The 20535-nt window shown below is 45.8% G+C and overlaps 1 protein-coding gene across 3 annotated transcripts in view; it reads left to right on the forward strand.

Annotated features, from left to right (window-relative positions):
• The window catches only part of SBNO2 (strawberry notch homolog 2), a 148933-nt gene that overhangs the window by 117993 nt on the left and 10405 nt on the right, over positions 1 to 20535 (forward strand). For all 3 annotated transcript variants that reach the window (XM_087703295.1, XM_087703296.1, XM_087703297.1), the window contains 11 exons: positions 3007 to 3089; positions 3921 to 4139; positions 5352 to 5527; positions 5983 to 6114; positions 9111 to 9246; positions 10414 to 10526; positions 12699 to 12770; positions 14642 to 14750; positions 16264 to 16338; positions 18648 to 18791; positions 20402 to 20496. In XM_087703295.1, coding sequence (XP_087559421.1) covers positions 3007 to 3089; positions 3921 to 4139; positions 5352 to 5527; positions 5983 to 6114; positions 9111 to 9246; positions 10414 to 10526; positions 12699 to 12770; positions 14642 to 14750; positions 16264 to 16338; positions 18648 to 18791; positions 20402 to 20496 — 1354 coding nt within the window. The remainder of the gene's footprint in view (positions 1 to 3006; positions 3090 to 3920; positions 4140 to 5351; positions 5528 to 5982; positions 6115 to 9110; positions 9247 to 10413; positions 10527 to 12698; positions 12771 to 14641; positions 14751 to 16263; positions 16339 to 18647; positions 18792 to 20401; positions 20497 to 20535) is intronic.

The following is a 20535-nucleotide window of genomic DNA, read 5'->3' on the forward strand; positions in this document are numbered from 1 at the left end:
GCATTCCCCCACCCACCCCCTTCCCCCAAAAGCTCTGTCATCAACATCGAGACCATCCCACCACAACCCTCTTTCCACCCCCCTTTTTTGCATTGTTTAGTCCTTTCCTATCTGGTCTTGTGAAGACTCCGGTCTGTAGCCAAGCAAGAAGGACAAAGCTTGCCTAATTTGAAAGAGAGCATGTCGTTATCCGTCCTTCTCATCAGCTGCTTGCTTATGTAAGGCCTTACATGTGAGTCCCACCCCCTCCCAGACCTTCCCTGCCTCAGAACAAACCTTTCCAGAGTTTCCCCTAGACCCCTGATGGCGAACCTATGCCATGCGTGCCAGAGGTGGCACGCCGAGCCCCCTCTGTGGCCACGCATGCCCTCACCAGCTGCTCCTCTGGTTTCTGGCGCTCACACGCGCATTGGCCAGCTAGACTTCACAGGTGCCTGAAAACAGTCCCCCAAAACAGCCAAAAAACCAGGCCATTTTTGGGCTGTTTTCAAGGCATTTTTCGGCCCATTTTCAGACTGTTTTTGAAAAATGCTCTGAAAATGGGCAAAAAAAATGCTCCCAAAATAGGCATGTGTGAGGCGGCCAGTTGGTCTTTAGGGTTCCAGTGTGCATGCGCTCACATGCACACATGTTCCGGTTTGGGCACCGGAGCCAAAAAGGTTTGCCATCACTGCCCTAGATTCTCTCACATTAAAAATGCCCCTTTCTGTTGGCTTTACCTTGCTTGATACAATAGCATTCTCTGACATCATAGCAGTTGGCATCAAGAGCTGCCAAGCCAGGAATCTGGGCTGCCTAGAGTGGCCTTTCTCTATCCTTGACCAATTTAAGATGGGTGGATTCCAACTTCCCAGAATTCCCCCAACCGGCATGCTCACCAGCAAGGGGGTGGGGAGAGGGGATGGCTCTGCACGAGGGGTGGGTAAGGACGCAGCTCCATTTGCGCCAGCGGTGGGCACTCACAGACACAACGCTCGCGCAAATGGAGCTGCACGTGTGCCCCTGCTCGCCCGCCGCTCGTAGAAGTGGAGCTGCGGAGACACACACACACATTCGCCTGCAGGTTCCGAATGGGCCATGGCCCGGTACTCGGCTGCGGCCAGGGGTTGGAGACCCCTGGTCTAGACCATGGAAATGTTTGTTAAGCTGGCATTTGAATGCAAATCTACCGTATTTTTCGGAGTATAAGACGCATCAGAGTATAAGACCCACCAAGGTTTTGAAGAGGCAAATTAAAAAAAAAGTTTTTGCACTCTGCAGACCTCCCAAAAACGGCCCGGTTTTTTTTCTTAAAAAAAAAAGGGCATGCATAGCCTTTAGGAGGCTTGTAGAGTGCTCCTGCGGGGGGGGGGGGGGGCGGAGAGAGAAGCAAAAAATGGCCCGTTTTTCACGAGAATGGGCCAGTTTTTTGTCAAAAAAAGGGCATGCATAGCCTTTAGAAGGCTTTCAGAGTGCTCTTGGGGCTGGTGGGGGCAGAATTGAGCAAAAAGCTGCCAGTTTACCTCTCATTTCTGCCCTCCCCAGCCCCCAGGAGCACTCTGAAAGCCTCCTAACGGCTCTGCACGTCCATTTTGGTGAAGGGGGCGGGGTTTCAGGAGGCATAAAAAGCTGTATTCAGTGTATAAGATGCACCCAGATTTTCACCCTCTTTTTTGAGGGAAAAAGGTGCATCTTATACTCCGAAAAATACGGTATTTTATATTTTGAACCCCTGCTGCAACGGAAAATTAGTTACCATTCAATTTTCTTAATGTTAATTACTGTTCGTGGCAGTGCAGCATTAACCGTTACTGAGCCGAGGTGGCACAGTGGTTAGGGTGCAGTACTGCAGGCTACTTCAGCTGACTGCAGTTCTGCAGTTCGGCTGTTCAAATCTCACCGGCTCAAGGTTGACTCAGCTTTCCATCCTTCCGAGGTGGGTAAAATGAGGACCCAGATTGTTGTTGGGGGCGATATGCTGACTCTGTGAACCGCTTAGAGAGGGCTGAAAGCCCTATGAAGCGGTATATAAATCCAACTGCTATTGCTATTGCTATTGCTAATTGGGAAGGTCTGCCTGGAAAGAAATACACACATTGTGAAAATAATGTCCAAATGACCATTATATATCAGGAAACTCCGTATCTTATCAATAGAAGATAATATTTGTAGTTCAGGATTGAACTTGGTGCACTCTGAGCTTGGTTGACATTTCACGACCCAGCTAGGTTACGCCATCAATGCTAGAAGGGAGTGGGGTTTGCTCTCATTTTGTATACAGGGGCTTGCCATCAGCAACTCAGACAAACAAACGGTAAAGAAATGTCCAAGCAAGGAACTGCCAAGAACACTTTCAACCACACCGGCAAGGCAAGCCACCTGTATACAAAAGAGGAAACCTCGCTTCCTTCTAGCACTGATGACGTTACCTGGATGGGTAATGAAAATGTCTGCAAGAAAAACAACTATGCTCAAGAGAGCACCAAATAGCAATAGCAATAGCAGTTAGACATATACCGCTTCATAGGGCTTTCAGCCCTCTCTAAGCGGTTTACAGAGTCAGCATATCGCCTCCACAGTCTGGGTCCTCATTTTACCCACCTCGGAAGGATGGAAGGCTGAGTCAACCCTGAGCCGGTGAGATTTGAACAGCAGAACTGCAGAACTGCAGTCAGCTGAAGTAGCCTGCAGTGCTGCATTTAACCACTGCGCCACCTTGGCTCTATAAGAACCCCACCATGCCTAGATATCCTAGGCAGCATTGCAAACACACACACGCACACTTGTTTTTGAAAAGCGTAACGGCTACCAATTTTAGGGCGGCTAAACAAGAGCAGGTTCAAGACTCCGGACCCTTCATTTTGCAATTTTTTTTTTTTTTAAAAAAAGCCTCCTTTAGGTTGTCTGTTTTAAGTTTTGATTTTTCTCTGTGCCTTTTTTTTTTTGGGGGGGTCGTTTTGTCATTTTCAAGTGAGCACTTTGGTTGTCCTGGGCAGCTAGAATAAAATATCCCCTCTTAACTTTCAGAGGCGTCTTCCTTTCACTAATTCAGAAGCACTTTCCTTCAACCAAACGAAAAAGAGAAAGAGGAAGTAACAATAAAAGAAAACGTAAGAGCCTTCTTATCCTCACTCCCCACCCCCTTCCCCCTTTAAACAAAACCCTGATATCTCAGACCTTCTGCGGGGGGGGGGGGGGCCCTTGCAGCTTATATCCTGTTCTCTCCCTCCTCATTCCTGTCCCCGTTTTCCCATTCCTCCATTTTGCTCTTCCAAACTCCTTTTTCTTTCCACTGTTTATAATTTCTAGCTGTTTCATCCCTTCCATTTGCAGCTGGGGCTTGTTCTAGGTCTCCTGTGCTTTTCACATTCACGCAATTTCTGGTACGGTTTTCCCGTCTAATCCTGGCCTGCGGTGTCCCTTCCTCCTTCTTCACTGAGGGGTGAAGAACCTGTCGTGTTCCCAAAGTTTCTCATTAATGGGTAGTCCTTGATGCAGTTTTTTCTCAACATCAGGGGTGTCAAACTCAAATTTCATTGAGGGCCGCACCGAGGTTGTGTTTGACCTCGGAGGGCCGGGTGGGCGTGGGCGTGGCCAGCTCGACGGAGGCCGTCCCTGCTGAAAACGGGGCGTGGGGGAGGCTGCCCAAATTGAGTTTGACAAAAACTCTGTTTTTGCTGGCAAAGGCACCATGGACCTTTGCTGTTTCCAGATGTAAGCACCCCATGGGCCTTGAGTTTGACACCCCTGCTCAATGTGAACCACGGGAGTGGACTTCAATTCCCATAATTCTTCAGTCAGTGTGCTGACCTTGGGAATTCTGAGAGTCGAAGTCCACCAGTCTTAAAAGTTGCTCAGGTTGAGAAACGCCGATCTGCATGGAATTGATCTTTCAACGCTTCTTCTTCCATCCTGTTTCCCTCTCCCCTCTTTCCCTCCAGTGAAGCAGAGAGTCCGAGGCCTTAACAAAGTGATGAGAACCACCCACGACCACTACAACAACAGCAGCAGCGACATCATTAAGATCAGCTCCGAGAGCAGCACCGATTCTGAGCCGGGTTTGGAGAGCGATTTCAATTCCTCTCCGGAGTCCCTCATGGAAATGGAGGACGTGGCCAGCAGATACAAGCCCATCAATGGCACCATGTGTAACGAACCACGTAAGTGTTCAGACCCAGCTCCCAAACACGACAAGCCCTTTGTAGTTAATGAAACGTCCCCTTTATTAGGAGTGCCGGCAGCCACTTTTCTCGCACAACAGGCTAGGAAGTCTCCACGTCCTGTGGAAAGTGGCTCTCGCTCCCTTTCCCCCTGGACTGGCCCAACACACCAGGAATCTCTTTATCTCTCTTCCCATACTTGCAAAGGAAGTCCTGGAGGATGTGCTCACTTTCTTCCGACAGACAGACAGACAGACAGACAGACAGACACACACACAGACAGACACACACACACACACCCCACTACAGATTCCAAGACGAATTCTGATAATTTCCAGACAGGAGTCAGAAGTGCAGGCTATCAGTGGCTAACTTCAGGGATATGAATAGTTGTCTGCCACACCTATTCATCTCCACTCCCTGCCTTTCATCCCCAGAGCTAAGGTTCTATATATCTATATCTATATCTATATCTATATCTATATCTATATCTATATCTATATCTATATCTCCCTCTCCCTCTCCCTCTCCCTCTCCCTCTCCCTCCCTCCCTCCCTCCCTGCATACACACACACACACACACACATTCTAATATATATTATTCTTCATTCCAATATTCTATTCTGTTCTGTTCTGTTCTATTCTTATTCCTATTCCTATTCCCTATTTCTTTCTATTCCATTCCATTCTCATTCTAATTCTATTCTATTCCTATTCCTTTTTATTCTATTCTCTATTCTTTCTTCCTATTCCTATTCTGTTCTCATTCCTATTCCCATTCCCATTCCGTCCTATCCTACCCTGTTCTTGTTCTTATTCTATTCTATTCTATTCTCTATTTTCTATTCCTATTCCCTATTCCTTTCTATTCCATTCTATTCCATTCTAATTCTAATTCTATTCTATTCCTATTCCTATTCCTATTCCTATTCCTATTCCTATTCCTTTCTATTCTAGTTCCTATTCCCATTCCAATTCCATCCTATCCTATCCTGTTCTTATTCTATTCTATTCTAATTCCTATTCCCCTTCCCATTTCCATTCCATCCTATCCTATCCTATCCTGTTCTTATTCTATTCTATTCTAATCCTACAACCGATGCAAGCTACAAGGCTACCTTTGCCCTACTCTGCCTTCTTGTTTTCCTCTCTCCGAAAAGAAAAGAAAAAAAGAGAAGACGAGCTACAATCTCTTCCTCTTCCCCTTTGCAGTTGGCCTATATTGGCCGAACCCCCAAAAGGAGATGAACGGATTAGGGACTCCGGAATGCGTGGAGAACATGAAGCAGGAACTGCTGTCTCAAGTGAAGAAACTGGGCAAAGAGCTACCTCTTAACACTTTGGATGAACTGATCGACTACTTTGGAGGCCCGGAAAAAGTAGCAGAGGTAAAACATTAGGGACCAGAGAAAGGTCGCAGAAAGTTTTTGTCTTCTATGTCTCACAAAGTCAATTCCTGGCCTAGACCAGGAGCCTCCAAAGTTGGCCACTTTAAGACTCGTGGGCTTCAATTCCCAGAATTCCTCAGCCAGCTGTGGCTGAGGAATCCTGGGAGTTGAAGTCAACAAGGGTTAAAGTGGCCAACTTTGGTGGCCCTGTTGTGGCCTGCCAGATTCGGACAGTGAGGAGTTTGGGGAGGAACATGTCCGAATCTGCTGCCAACGCCGCTGGCGGGCCGCAACAATTTGACTGCGTTGAGTTGTCCCATTCCACCCCTCCATGGTGACTCTGGGCAGTTATGCTTTCCTCAGAGATAGATAGATAAAATAGATTTAATTAATTCCTTAGAGACGATTTGCCCATCTGAAGGGTCACTTTTCCATGTCCCCTTTTCCCTCCCCAGATGACCGGGCGGAAGGGACGAGTCGTGCGGAGGCCCGGTGGCTCTGTGGTGTTTGAATCGCGAGCTGAGCAAAGCCTTTCGATCGACCACGTGAACCTCAAGGAGAAGGAGCGCTTCATGAATGGAGACAAAGTGAGTGCCGGGGTGGGGTGGGGACACTGCCCAGGAATGGGATTGGGAGGGACCCCCCGCCTTTCCAGAGTCATGATAGGCATTGGACCCCTCTTATGTTTTGATGTTGAGCTCCCCGTGGCTGGAAATGATCAAGGAAGCACTGATTTCTCTTGAATGCTCACGCAGGCTGAATTCAGGTAGTCCTCACTTAATGACCGATCGCTCAGTCATTGTTAGAAGCTGATAGAATATTTGTAGCTCAGGGTTGAAATGAAACAAGGAATCCTTGCTGCTCTCTGAGCTGGGTGGCTTTTTTGCAGACGTTTCATTACCCAGCTAGGTAGCATCATCAGTGCTCTAGTAGGGCGTGGGGTTTGCTCTCAATTTATATTCTAGTGGATTGGCCTGTCAGTATTGGTGGGGGTAGCCTTGGCAGTTCCTTGATTAGGCTGTTGTGTACCTTGGGAGCCTTGGTGCTCTCTGAGCTTGGTTGTTTTCTTTGCAGACATTTCATTACCCAACTAGGTAACATTATCAGTGCTAGTAGGGAGTGAGGTTTGCTCTCAGTTTATATTCTCGTGCTATTGATGGGTCTTGGCAGCTCCTTGATTGGGATGTTTACAGTTAGCTTATTTAGCAGTTCCTTGATTGGGGTATCGCATAAGGTGGCGCAGTGGTTAAATGCAGCACTGCAGGCTACTGCTAGATCAGCAGGTCAGCGGTTCAAATCTCACCGGCTCAGGGTTGACTCAGCCTTCCATCCTTCCGAGGTGGGTAAAATGAGGACCCAGATTGTTGGGGGCAATATGCTGACTCTCTGTAAACCGCTTAGAGAGGGCTGAAAGGCCTATGAAGCGGTATATAAGTCTACTGCTATTGCTATTGCTATTATATGAGCCAAGGTGGCACAGTGAATTGAATTGAATTGATTTGAATTGATTATATTTCTATGCCGCCCTTTTCCCTGAAGGGACTCAAGGCGGCTCACAACCCGTATGGGGGGGGGGGGGTAGGGGATACAAATAGGGGAAAAAAGAGACATGGACAGACAATACCACAATTTAAAACAACTCAACAGCCACACAGTTCGAGCGGGGACAGGAACTCATCAGCCCCAGGCCTGTCGGAACAGCCAGGTTTTGAGGGCTTTGTGGGAAGCCTGGAGGGTGGTGAGGGTCCGAATCTCCACGGGGAGCTCGTTCCAAAGGGCCGGAGCAGCCACAGAGAAGGCTCTCCTCCGGGTGGTCGCCAGTCGGCATTGGCCAGTGGATGGAATTCGGAGGAGGCCTAATCTGTGGGATCTAATTGGTCGTAGGGAGGTAATTGGCAGTAGGCAGTCTCAAGTACCCAGGTCCAATACCATGAAGGGCTTTATAAGTGACGACTAGCGCCTTGAAGCGTATCCGAAGACCAATAGGCAGCCAGTGCAGCTCGCGGAGGATAGATGTAACATGGGTGTACCAAGGTGCACCCACAATCGCTCGCGCGGCTGCATTCTGGACAAGCTGAAGTCTCCGAATGCTCTTCAAGGGCTGCCCCATGTAGAGCAATTGATTAGTGATTAGAGAGCAGTATTGCAGGCTGCTTCTCCTGCCTACCAGCTGCCTGCAGTTCAATTTGGCAGTTCGAATCTCGCCAGGCTCAAGATTGACTCAGCCTTCCATCCTTCCGAGGTGGGTAAAATGAGGAGCCAGATTGTTGAGGGCAAGAGGCTGACTCTGTCAACCGCTTAGAGAGGGCTGTAACAAACAGCCCTGTGAAGCGGTGTATAAGTCTAAGTGCTATTGCTATTTACCTTTTGATTGTTAAACTTGGACCTTCCTGGAGCTACTTTTGACCTGCCTCTGGAATTCTGATGGTTGCCCCCACTCCCAAGTCACAGGATTGCCTTTTGGGTGCTTGGCAAACAGCTCACATTGGCAGCCATTGCCACTGTTAGGCAAGCTCCCCGTTGGGAGAGCGAGTACGTTCAGTGAAGCATTGTGAGAGTTGTGTTGGAGAACACACAAACCAGCATACAGAGACACTGCAGTTTAAATAGGCTTTTAATTTCGTGGAAATAGAGGTATCAGAGTCCATCAAACAGTCCAAGTCATACACGGATAATTCAGTCAGTCATCAACGTATTTCAGTTAAGGGATAATCCAATTAACATAGTCCAGTATAGCAATAGCAATATAGCAATAGCAGTAGACTTATATACCGCTTCATAGGCCTTTCAGGCTTCTCTAAGCGGTTTACAGAGAGTCAGCATATTGCCCCCAACAATCTGGGTCCTCATTTTACCCACCTCGGAAGGATGGAAGGCTGAGTCAACCCTGAGCCGGTGAGATTTGAACCGCTGACCTGCTGATCTAGCAGTAGCCTGCAGTGCTGCATTTAACCACTGCGCCACCTTGGCTCTTGAGTATCATATAATCAGTCCAGTAATCAAAGTTTGATAACAGCTGCAAAACTTACAATAGCTCAAGGCACTTTCTAACAGCCAGCTTCCAAAACACTCAGATCAGATCAGCCCAGCATCTAACAAACAGAGAGCTAACAGTCATTCTGGCTCCCTCTTATGGCCGATTGAGGAAAACAGCAACCAATCACATTTTACAGTATGATTTAAAGAAACAGGTATAGCATTGCTATATGATTTATATATTGCCAACCCAACCGTTAGAATTATATTCCTAACAGCCACGGTTGTTGGACTGCAATTTTGATGGCTGTTATCAGGGTATGGCTTTTCTTCCGATTTCTGACTCAAAACCCCCATTGAAAAAAATAGGTTCATTGAACGAACCAAAGGGGTGGATTACAGCAGCTCGTCGATTGATAATTCCTTTCCACTTTTAATTTGAAAATGCCCCCCCCCCCCCCCCCCCGGGCCAACGTAACGCACAGGGCAGGGGTTGAGCCAACTTGCTTGGAAACATTGAAGGAGGCTGCCGTCTTCCAAAGAGCCATCTGGCAAAATTGACACTCTTCTCTCTCGCTTCCTGTCTCTCTCTCTCTCTCTCTCTTAGCTCGTAGCAATAATCTCGGAGGCCTCCAGCTCAGGGATTTCTCTCCAAGCAGACAGACGGGTAAAGAATCAGAAACGGCGGGTCCACATGACGCTGGAATTGCCCTGGAGTGCTGACCGAGCCATACAGCAGTTTGGTAAGACATTCGAGCCACCTTTGGTGTCTCCTGTAGGAATGTCCAGAAGTAGGAAATTAGTTTGATGAAAAGAAGTGTTAGCTAAGCTCCCCGTTGGGAGAGCAATTACGTTCAGCGAAGCATTGTGAGAATTGTGTTGGAGAACACACAAACCACCATACAGAGACACTGCAGTTTAAATAGGCTTTTACTTTTGTGGAAATAGAGGTATCAGAGTCCATCAAACAGTCCAAGTCATACACGGATAATTCAGTCAGTCATCAACGTCTTTCAGTTAAGGGATAATCCAAATAACATAGTCCAGTATCATATAATCAGTCCAGTAATCAAAGTTTGATAACAGCTGCAAAACTTACAATAGCTCAAGGCACTTTCTAACAGCCAGCTTCCAAAACACTCAGATCAGATCAGCCCAGCATCTAACAAACAGAGGGAGCTAACAGTCATTCTGGCTCCCCCTTATGGCCGATTGAGGGAAAGCAGCAACCAATCACATTTTACAGTATGATTTAAAGACACAGTTACAGCATTGCTATATGATTTATATATTGCCAACCCAACTGTTAAAATTATATTCCTAACCAGAAGGGCTAGGGGAGACATGATAACAGTCTTCCAATATCTCAGGGGTTGGCAACAAAGAAGAGGGAGTCAAACTATTCTCCAAGGCACCTGAGGGGTAGAACAAGAAGCAATGGGTGGAAACTAATCAAGGAGAGAAGCAACTTAGAACTGAGGAGGAATTTCCTGACAGTGAGAACAATTAATCAGTGGAACAGCTTGCCTCCAGAAGCTGTGAATGCCCCAACACTGGAAGTCTTTAAGATGTTGGATATCCATTCATCTGGTGTAGGGTTTCCTGCCTAAGCAGGGGGTTGGACTAGAAGACCTCCAAGTTGCCTTCCAACTCTGTTGTTCTGCTCGGAAGGGAAGGGTTGTGGAAGGGAAATATAGAATAAAATATTGGTTGCCGCATTCAGCTTCCTAAAAATAGAGTTGGGTTTGTGGGGGGAAAAGGAGTTTCTATTTTTGTTTGACAAAGAAAATACACTGTCAGAAATGGTGCTTGGGCAGGGGGGGGCTGGACTAAATGACCTACAAGGTCCCTTCCCTCTCTGTTAATCTATATGTGGGATAGTCCGTTCACGACCTGCCTTTTCCTTCCAGGCCGCACACACCGTTCCAACCAGGTCTCTGCTCCAGAGTACATTTTTCTCATCTCCGAACTGGCTGGGGAGCGGCGGTTTGCATCTATTGTGGCGAAACGCCTAGAAAGCCTTGTAAGTTACTCTCTCTCTCTTTTTTTTTTCTCCTTACCCAGAAACCTTGAGAAAAGTCACCTTTTTTTCCACCTCCTGCTCCGCTTCCTTTGGGAGAGAATAATAATATTGAGCCTATTTTATAGGGAGTCTAGGACAGGGGTCGGCAACCTTAAACACTCAAAGAGCCATTGGGATCAGTTTCCCACAGGAAAGAGAGATTGAGATTGAGATGCTTTATTTGTATGCCGCCCTTTTCCCTGGGGGGACTCAGGGCGGCTCACAACTCAAGGGGAGGGAGGACAAACAAGTCACAAACATGAAAAACGATACATCATTAAAAACACAACAGTCATGCAATTCGAGTGGGGTTGAAATCTTTAGCCCCAGGCCTGTCGGGACAGCCAGGACTTAAGGACTACGCGGAAGGCCTGGAGGGTGGTGAGGGTACGAATCTCCACGGGGAGTTCGTTCCAGAGGGTCGGAACAACCACCGAGAAGGCTCTCCTCCGGGTAGTTGCCAGCCGACATTGGCCAGCTGATGGAATTTGGAGGAGGCCTAATCTATGGGTTCGTATCGGCCTAGTGGAGGTTATTGGCAGTAGGCGGTCTCTCAAGTAAAGAAAAGACCGGGAACCCCCAAAACTACTGGGGATCGGAAAGCTCAATCAATCGTGTGACGCAGGTGTGCAACATTGGTGGCTGTGACACGTATTTTGAGCGACAGGGAGCCACAGCAGAGGGATGAAAAAGCCACATGCGGCTCCAGAGCCGCGCGTTGCCGACCCCCGATCTAGGACAACTCTTTGCAGCCAACTTGGCATGGCCAATTTGCCGCAGCCGACTCACCATAGACAACTCGCCACAGACGATTCCGTGCAGGATAACTCCGTGTGATAAATGTTATGCGCCACTGTTTCTTCGACATTCTTTCCATTTTTGTCAAGGCAAATATTGTCGAAGAAATATCGATCGCATTGAGTTATCCCACGTGGAATCATCTGCGGCCACTTGGCCCAGTCAGCTTCACAGGGACTTGTAAAAGTTTTTATCTGGGAAATGTATTTATTTATTACATTTCTATGCCACCCATCTCATTAACTCAGCGTTTCTGGGTGGCTTACAAAGTAACAGGAAGTTTAAAAGTGCAAAAAAACAAAACAAACACCAATTAAAATTAGATTAAAAGCATTAAAAACTGAAATGAAAACGGGAGGGAGAAACTCTCCCAAGCTGCTTTCCTGTTTCAAACCTAGTTCAGTTTTTGTCGTATCAACTCCAAGCACCACAGTAAAGGATTGTGGGGGTTGTAGTCTGAAACATCAAAAGGACATGCGGTTCCTTGGCCTCTTGCCGTTTAGCTCAGGAGCAGGATGTGAGACAGGGTTTAAATGCTACCAGTTTGGGCTGGTTCGCCTGAACCGGTAGTAAAAAAAGGCTTTTAAAAGTTTTTGAAAAGTTCCCACAATCAGCTGTGTGACAATCAGCTGTGCCTGATTGTCTGTGAGGTTCCTGCTTGTTGCAGAGGATATTTTGTGTGAAACCCAGCTCCTTTTATATTGTGTGCTGAGTCAGTTGTGCAGCCACGCCCACCCGGTCACATGACCACCAAGCCATGCCCGCCCAGTCATATGACCACCAAGCCACACCCACAGAACCAGTAGGGAAAAAATTTGAATTTCACCACTGATGCAAGCCCTTTTTTTGATCCACCTCCAGCTGGTGACCTTATAAGAAATACTCTCTTCAAACATGTAACTCTCATTTGATTATCATTTCTAGTCAATTAACAACGACTATTTTATTTTATTTATTAAACAGGTAACTCTCATTTGATTATCATTTCCAGTCAATTAACAACGACTATTTATTTTATTTATTAAATTTATATACCGGCTATCTCACCAGCAAGTGATTCTGGATGGCTTACAACACCATAAAGCAACAGCATGAAACAATTAGAATGTTAAAAACTTTAACATTAAAAGTTAACTCTGCAAGAAAGAAAACAGCGGAGAAAAAGTGAGATGAACCCTTAAATGATTTGGGTTTTTCCCCCGATAGGAAATTACTCCAAGAATAGAAGTCAAGCCGGGCTCTTAATTGTGTTAGCAAAACATAGAATAAGCCACAGCAAAACACAAACTGTTGTTGTTGTGTCCAGTTTCATGTGTGACCTTCTCTTGACCACAGGGTGCCTTAACTCACGGTGACCGAAGAGCGACTGAATCCCGGGACCTCAGCAAATACAACTTTGAGAATAAGGTGAGGTTATATCTGAAGCTCTTCCAAAACTCCTGCCCTTTCGGTAAAATCTGTTGGTTAGAAAAGGTTGCTATGGATTCGTAACCTTTGCCTTTATTTTTCACGGCATCTGGTGCGTGGGGTCCTCAAAGGATAACATTTCAAGCAGATGCGCATGGTGGAAAATGCAGCTAGTGCTGTATTTTCTTCGGGTTAAATGAGGACAGGAGTTTAATCCTTAAAACATACAACCTTGGGTGCTCTCTGAGCTTGGTTGTTTTCAAACATCTCATTCATTACCCAACAAAGTACAGGTCATCTTCAGATTACGGCCCCAATTGAGCCCAAGTTTTCTCTTGCTAAGCCAAGCTTTTTTATATATATATAAAAAAAGTTTTTTTTTATTACATAGACAACATATACACACAACAATAGAAAAAGAAAAGCAAAAAAAAACCCCAAGCCCATCATCACATACAGTATGTCGTTTGGTTACAGGTCTTTTAACATTTATCATTCTTATAGATTCATTGTTTCATTTAATAGATTATAATTTAGTATCGTTTCTTATTCCCCTACCTGTGGCAGTCCATCCCAACTATGTTTCCCCCCACATACACAACCCGTATCTCTCTGTTATATATTTAATAGACACAACAATAAAATAAAATTAAAAAGGAAGGGATGAAAAAAAAACCATCATCACATGCAACATGTCGTTTGGTTACAAGTGTTTTAACATCCACATCCTCGAATAATATTTACAGTCTCAAACTTTTCATCTAGTAAAATTAAAAACCTCATTTTCATTCTACAATATATATTCAGTATTATTTTTTTCAGAAAATATACTTATGTTCATTATTGTCCTTGTATTTCATACCTTCAAACAGAGATCTTATTCCTTCGTTTTTCATCAAAACGTCACTGCATATATATACCAGTTTTCAATTATTCCCTTGTTAAAATTGTTTATCAGCAGCGAAATATCATTATAATATGTTCTTAACATTATACATTATATCACCAGACCTTATATTAATTTTTCATTGTATCATTGTTAGATTATTTCACAGCATAGCAATAGCAATAGCAGTAGACTTATATACCGCTTCATAGGCCTTTCAGGCCTCTCTAAGCGGTTTACAGAGAGTCAGCATATTGCCCCCAACAATCTGGGTCCTCATTTTACCCACCTCGGAAGGATGGAAGGCTGAGTCAACCCTGAGCCGGTGAGATTTGAACCGCTGAACTGCTGATCTAGCAGTAGCCTGCAGTGCTGCATTTAACCACTGCGCCACCTTGGCTCTTAGTTATATCATCATTCAACTTCTTCAATTAAAGCATAAGTATATCATTTTTCATTTCCAAGGTTCCCCCCCCCCCTAGCCACCGATAAAACAAATCCCATATCTTATAAAATTGCTCATCCTCTTGTTCTCTAATTTCAAGTGTCAATTTACTCATTTCAGCACAGTCCATTATTTTTCGGATAACTTCTTCCTGTTTTGGTATTGTTTCGTTTTTCCAGTTTTTTGCAAATACAATTCTGGCTGCTGTTAACACATTTACAATCAAATATTTTAAGTCTTTGTTGTAGATTTCTGGTATGATCCCCAATAAGAAGACCTCTGGTTTAAAGTCTATTTGTTTGTGTGTCATTTTCTCCAACCACATGTGGATTTTAGTCCAGTATCTTTTAGCTTCAATGCAAATCCACCACATGTGGTAGTATGCCAAGCTTTTGATAGCTGAGTTTTGCCCCATTTTATGACCTGGGGTGGCTGAACAGGGGAAGGGGTTGATTTCCTTAATGTGAGTTGCATCCAGCCAGGATGCTCTTTCCCGGTGTAGGGCCTAGATTTTTGATGCCTTTCTCTGCCTCTCCCCAGTATGGAATCAGAGCGCTCGATAAAGTCCTGCGCACCATCTTCCAGCAGATGGAGAGCAAAGTCCCCGTGCCAGAGATTTATCAAGAAGGGGATGCGGCTTTTTTCAGCGGTAAGCAAGGACGGGATGGACTATAATGTTAATAAAGACGAGGGCAATGCTGATCTTTAGCTGTAATGAAAGATGTGAGGTATAAAGCTTCTGGATGGTTCCCACCATCTAATCAAAACTTAACCTTGGAGAAGGGATTCAGAGGTCATTGCAATGGAAACCTAACAAGTTTAAGAGAACCAACCTGGAACTTAGGAGACAATTTCCTGACACCGAGAACAATTAAATCAGTGATCAGGAAGATATTAGAATGTGTAGAAATGAATAGGCTAACGTTTGAAATTAAAGAGAAGGAACAATCTGATTATTATAATACATGGGAATTATTTTATCAATGGTCAGAGAATAAATATGAAAAGTGGAAAAAAGCAGAAGAGTAAAATAGAGACAATACTTTAACAAAATTAAGTAAGTTAAGAAGAGGATTGCTATAGTATTATGTATGGTATATATTAGTATTAATATGAAGTTAAGAATAGATACAATAATAAATATGGCTGTAAATTGTAATTGTTATTGTATAAAATATTTGCACAAAATAAATGTACCGGACGACACACTGTTTAATGCAAGATGTTGTTTGGATCAAAATAAAATAAAAATTTACAAATACAAAAAAAAAAAAGAACAATTAATCAGTGGAACAACTTGCCTCCAGAACTTGTGGGTGTGCTCCATCACTGGAGGCTTTTAAGAAGTGATTGGACAACCACTTGTCTGGAATCAAATAGGCCAGGGGCCCCTGCTTGAGCAGGGAGTTGGACTAGAAGACCTCCAAGGTCCTTTCCAATTCTGTTATCCTGCATTCTTTATCCCATGCCATATCTGAGGATTTTGCAATTGGAGGCCACTATCTGCTGGAATACCTGCAGACAAAGAAATATTTTGTTTCTGTTGGTAGAGAAAGATGTTCTGCTGCCAAAAAGCTGTGATTTAAAAAAAAAAAAAAAAGTTTCTGGTAATGATTAGCCACAAAAAGTATCTTCCCATTTTGGCCACACAAGTACATGAAGTTTGGGGACTAGACAGAATTCAGGATTCCATTGGTTAAATGATTAATTCGAAACCCTGAGGATTAGTCAAGCATATGCCCCCAAACCAATGGCGTCCCGCTTCCTTGCAGAATTCTTGAATTGATTGAACTAATCAAGGAAAGAAGCAACCTCAATTAAGGAGAAACTTCCTAGCAGTGAGGACAATTAAGTGGAACAGCTGGCCTCCAGAAGTTGTGGGTGATCCAACACTGGAGATTTTTCAGGAAAAGACAAATGGACAGCCGTTTGTTCAGAATGATTATAGGATCTCCTGCCCCAGCAGGGGGCTGGACTAGAAGACCTCCAAGGTCCCTTCCAGCTCTATTCTGATTCCGACTTGGTTGAAAACCCTTACCTTGGTTTTTGAGGCCGCTGCATTTTTAAAACGCCGCATTACAGTTAATCCGCAGGGAAGTCAATGTAATATGCCTTGTCAATTACCTGCTTTCCATCTGTTAAAATTAATCCCTGGTTTTCAGAAATGAAGCAGTCCCTCCTCTCCGTGGGAATCTCTTGCAAGGAGATGCGATATGGCTTCATGACCATGGAGAAAGGTAAGCTGCATGCACCCTTTCCCTCAGCTTCTGTTCTACACGGTGGTTCTCGTCTGTGCTTCTCTCGGCCTGCGGTACGAGTCGGGGGAAAGTTATAATGAACTTTCGTTTGATTATAAATCATTCTCCAGTTCTTTGTGAAAACCCCACACTCTTTCTTAAAATCTCGACCCTTCGGTTGTCATGCCCCCATTGGAGTCTTCTGATTCTGAGATGGAAGACGAACAGCTGACAGAGAGCGGGAGAGTGGCTGTGGAGGAAACTGGGGAAGGGCAAAGTCGGCCTGGGCAGAGCAGGGGAGAGGTAGAACAAGGGAGAGGGGGGTTCCGATGAAGACCAAGGGCCACCCCCTCCTCATCCTAGGGCGCACAGGGAAGGACGCAGAAGAGAGCAACGTGGGTTGCATGGCTTACAAGGAAGTAAAGGGCCCTGATTCCTTTCACAAGGCACACCTGGGGATGGAGTTTAAAGGAGAGGCAGTTGGGAGGGGCATTTGTCGGGAACAAACACCGAATTCATCTAGCATTGTGGCCTGCCTTCCTGGCATCCTTCTGGACTGTTTGGATTCGTTCCTTCCTTTGGTGTGCTTATCTTGTCTTGCTGGGATTATTCTTCTGGGATTCATTATTTTGCCCTGCTGGAGTGATTGATTGCAGTCATTCTGCTTACAGCGTTTGGACTGGAGTATCTGCAGTCAGAGGCTGCTCCAGGTTTGTGAGAGAGGTCGGAGTGTAACAGAACATTGGGAGCAAAATTGGAGCCAATCAAGGGACTCCTACCAGTTCTCTGACTGTTTGGCCTTTGTGCCATGCCATCACATTGGTTCTCACGTGTTTCGAAACAAAACGTGGACATGATTTTGAGTGAGAAGGGCTTGCAAAACTCAATTGCAGCGTTGATCACAAATTTGGAACAAAACCTTTGTTCGTGTTTCTTTACTCTTAGCTTAGGCAACTGATACAGCCGGTTCTCGACTTACAACCATTCGTTTCGTGACCGTTCAAAGTTAAAACAGCCCCTGAAAAAAGTGACCCATGATCCGTTTTCACGCTTTTATGACCGTTGCGGGATCCCCGCGGTCACGTGATCAAAATTCAGACCCCTGGCACCGGACTCAAATGTATGACGGCTGCAGTGTCCTGGGGTTGTGTGATTTTCCCCCCTTTTGCGATCTTCCGATGAGCAAAGACGAGGGGGAAGCCAGATTCGCTTTACAACCATGTTACTAACTTAACAGTTACAGTGATTCGCTTAACAACTTTGGCAAGAAAGGTCAGAGGAAAATGGAGCAAAACTCATTTCACCACTGTCTTGCTCAGCAGTGGAAATTGTGGGCTCAATTGTGGTCATAAGTGGAGGACTACCTGTAGTTTATTTTGCACTAAAGATCTACACCAGGGGTGTCAAACTGGATTTCTTTGAGGGCCGGATCAGCATTGTAGTTCTGCTCTGTGGGCCGGGGGGGGAGGGGGGGAAAGGACAGGCGCCTCCATGGCCTTCTGCACCACTCTGCTGGCCAAAAACGGGCCCTGCGAGGGTCCCCCGCAGCCTGTTTTTGGCCTCCCCGGCTACCAGCACCACTCTGCCAGCCAAAAACCATGCGCGAGGCCTCTGTCTGGCCCATTTTGGCTGGCAGAGCGCTGTTGGAGGCTGGGGTGGCCAAAAACAGACCTTAGTGAGGCACCGCAGGCCGGTCCTTTGATATTTCCAGGCCAGCCCTGCGGACCAGATTTAAGCACCTCGCGGGCTGAATCCAGCCTGCAGGCCTTGAGTTTGAGTCTACGTGAATATGCACATACGCATGGAGTATGTTAAGAGATGTGGAGCACCTTCTCAGACCTGAGATGTACTCCGAGTTCCATCCGCCAGTCAGTGCCGACTGGCAACTACGCGGAGGAGAGCCTTTTCAGTAGTAGCTCCGACCCTTTGGAACGATCTCCCCGTGGAGATTCGTACCCTCACCACCCTCCAGACCTTCTGCACAGCTCTCAAGACCTGGCTATCCCGTCAGGCCTGGGGATAAAAATCGTAACTAGCCCCACCCGAATGATGAATGTTGTGTTTTATTCTTACTTGCACTGTTTTTATGTTTATTGTTTTATTGTCTTGTACCCCCCCTTCCCTATAAATTGTAAGCCGCCCTGAGTCCCCTCAGGGAAAAGGGCGGCCTATAAATAATAAACTCATAAACTCATAACTCATAACTTGGACCTTGGATAAATCTTTGCGAGTTAGGAAACTGGTGTCCGAGATGAACGAAATGCATGATGTCATTTTCTCTCTCTCTCTTTATTTCCCCCCCTTCACAGACTGTTCCATCACCAAGTTCCTAAATCGCATTTTGGGCCTGGAGGTTGACAAACAGAACCTGCTCTTCCAGTACTTCAATGACACTTTCGACTACCTGATCGAGCGGGACAAGAAAGATGGCAAATACGACATGGGGATTCTGGGTAAGCAGGAGGCTCACACCGAGGTGGCAACACTTTTGGTGAGAGAGATTATACAATACAATACAATAGCAGAGTTGGAAGGGACCTTGGAGGGCTTCTAGTCCAACCCCCTGCCTAGGCAGGAAACTCTATACCATTCCAGACAAATGGCTATCCAACATCTTCTTAAAGACTTCCAGTGTTGGGGCATTCACAACTTCTGGAGGCAACTTCTGTTCCACTGATTAATTGTTCTAACTGTTAGGAAATTTCTCCTCAGTTCTAAGTTGCTTCTCTCCTTGATTAGTTTCCACCCATTGCTTCTTGTTCTAGCCTCAGGTGCCTTGGAGAATAGTTTGACTCCCTTATTCTCCAAAGCACCTGAGGGCAGGACAAGAAACAGGAGACGGAAACTAATCAAAGAGGGAAACAACCTGGAATTAAGGAGAAATTTCTTAACAGTGAGGACAAATACCCTGTTTCCCCGAAAATAAGACCTCCCCAAAAATATTGCAACACAGCAGCAGCTACGAGGTGACCACGCTCGCCAACTCAGGCACCTCAAAAACAATAGGGCCTCCCCAAAAATAAGGTCAAGTGTTTGAATGTTTGAATGTTTATTTTATTTATATGCCGCTCTTTTCCCCCAAAGGGGACTCAGGGCGGCTTACAACTCAAACCAGGGAAGGGGGGGATACAGACAAAATTAAAAATGACACAAAACAATGCATGATTTAAAACACCCGACAGTCATACCATTCGAGACGGGGGCAACGGTTCTTTAGCCCCAGGCCTGTCGGAACAGCCAGGTTTTAAGTGCTTATTTCGGGGGTCAAAAGAAAATAAGACTCTGTTTTATTTTTGGGGAAACACAGTAACCAGAGGAACAGTTTGCCTCCAGAGGTTGTGGGTGCTCCATCACAGGAGGTTTTCAAGAAGAGACTGGACAGTCACCTGTCTGAAATGGTATAGGGTCTCCTGCTTGAGCGTAGGGTTGGACTAGAGGACCTCCAAGGTCCCTTCCAGCTCCATTCTGAATTGGATTGAATTGAACCTTACCTATTCTGGGTTCACTGACAAATGCGCCCTCGACAAAAGCCCACCGACAAAAGCGCGGGGACAAAAGCACGAGTTGAAAATCGTGCCGAAGAATGAGGACAGAAGCGCGCCGACAACAGCACGCCGACAGAAGCGCACTCTTAACCTAACCCTAAACGTAACCCTAAACCTAACCCTAAACCTAACCCTAACCTAACCCTAACCCTTACCTTAACCGTAATGGCGCTTCTGTCGGCGCGCCTTTGTGGGTGCGCTATCGACGTCGCGGTTTTATCGACGCAGTTTTGTCGGCGCGCTGTTGTCGGGTGCGCTTTTGTTGGGTCACGCTATTCTGTGGTGTCCCGTAAGTCAGATTACTTGGCGAAAGGGGTGGACTCAATTTGTTAAATTTGCAGCCCCGGCTACACTGCAACATTACACAACTGCAATGGAAGGGGAGATGGAACAATGGTCATACATGTGCATGTCAGGGGAGGGAGAGATAAGTTAAGAAGTTATCTGGGGTTTTTTTTGAGCTTCATCCAACCCAAGATATCATCCTCCTCATTCTCACCGCCTTCTCCATTCCTCAGACTTGGCTCCGGGCATTGACGAAATCTACGAAGAGAGCAAAGAGGTTTTCCTAACGCCAGGCCACCCACAGGATGGCCAGGTGGTCTTTTACAAGGTAAGACTTCGCAAGAGGGTTCGCCAACCTCTTTTTGGC

The sequence above is a fragment of the Thamnophis sirtalis genome, unplaced genomic scaffold (genome assembly GCF_051295495.1).
Source record: "Thamnophis sirtalis isolate CommonGarterSnake01/CBP01778 unplaced genomic scaffold, rThaSir2_p1.2 scaffold_1, whole genome shotgun sequence".
Classification (NCBI taxonomy): Eukaryota; Metazoa; Chordata; class Lepidosauria; order Squamata; family Natricidae; genus Thamnophis; species Thamnophis sirtalis.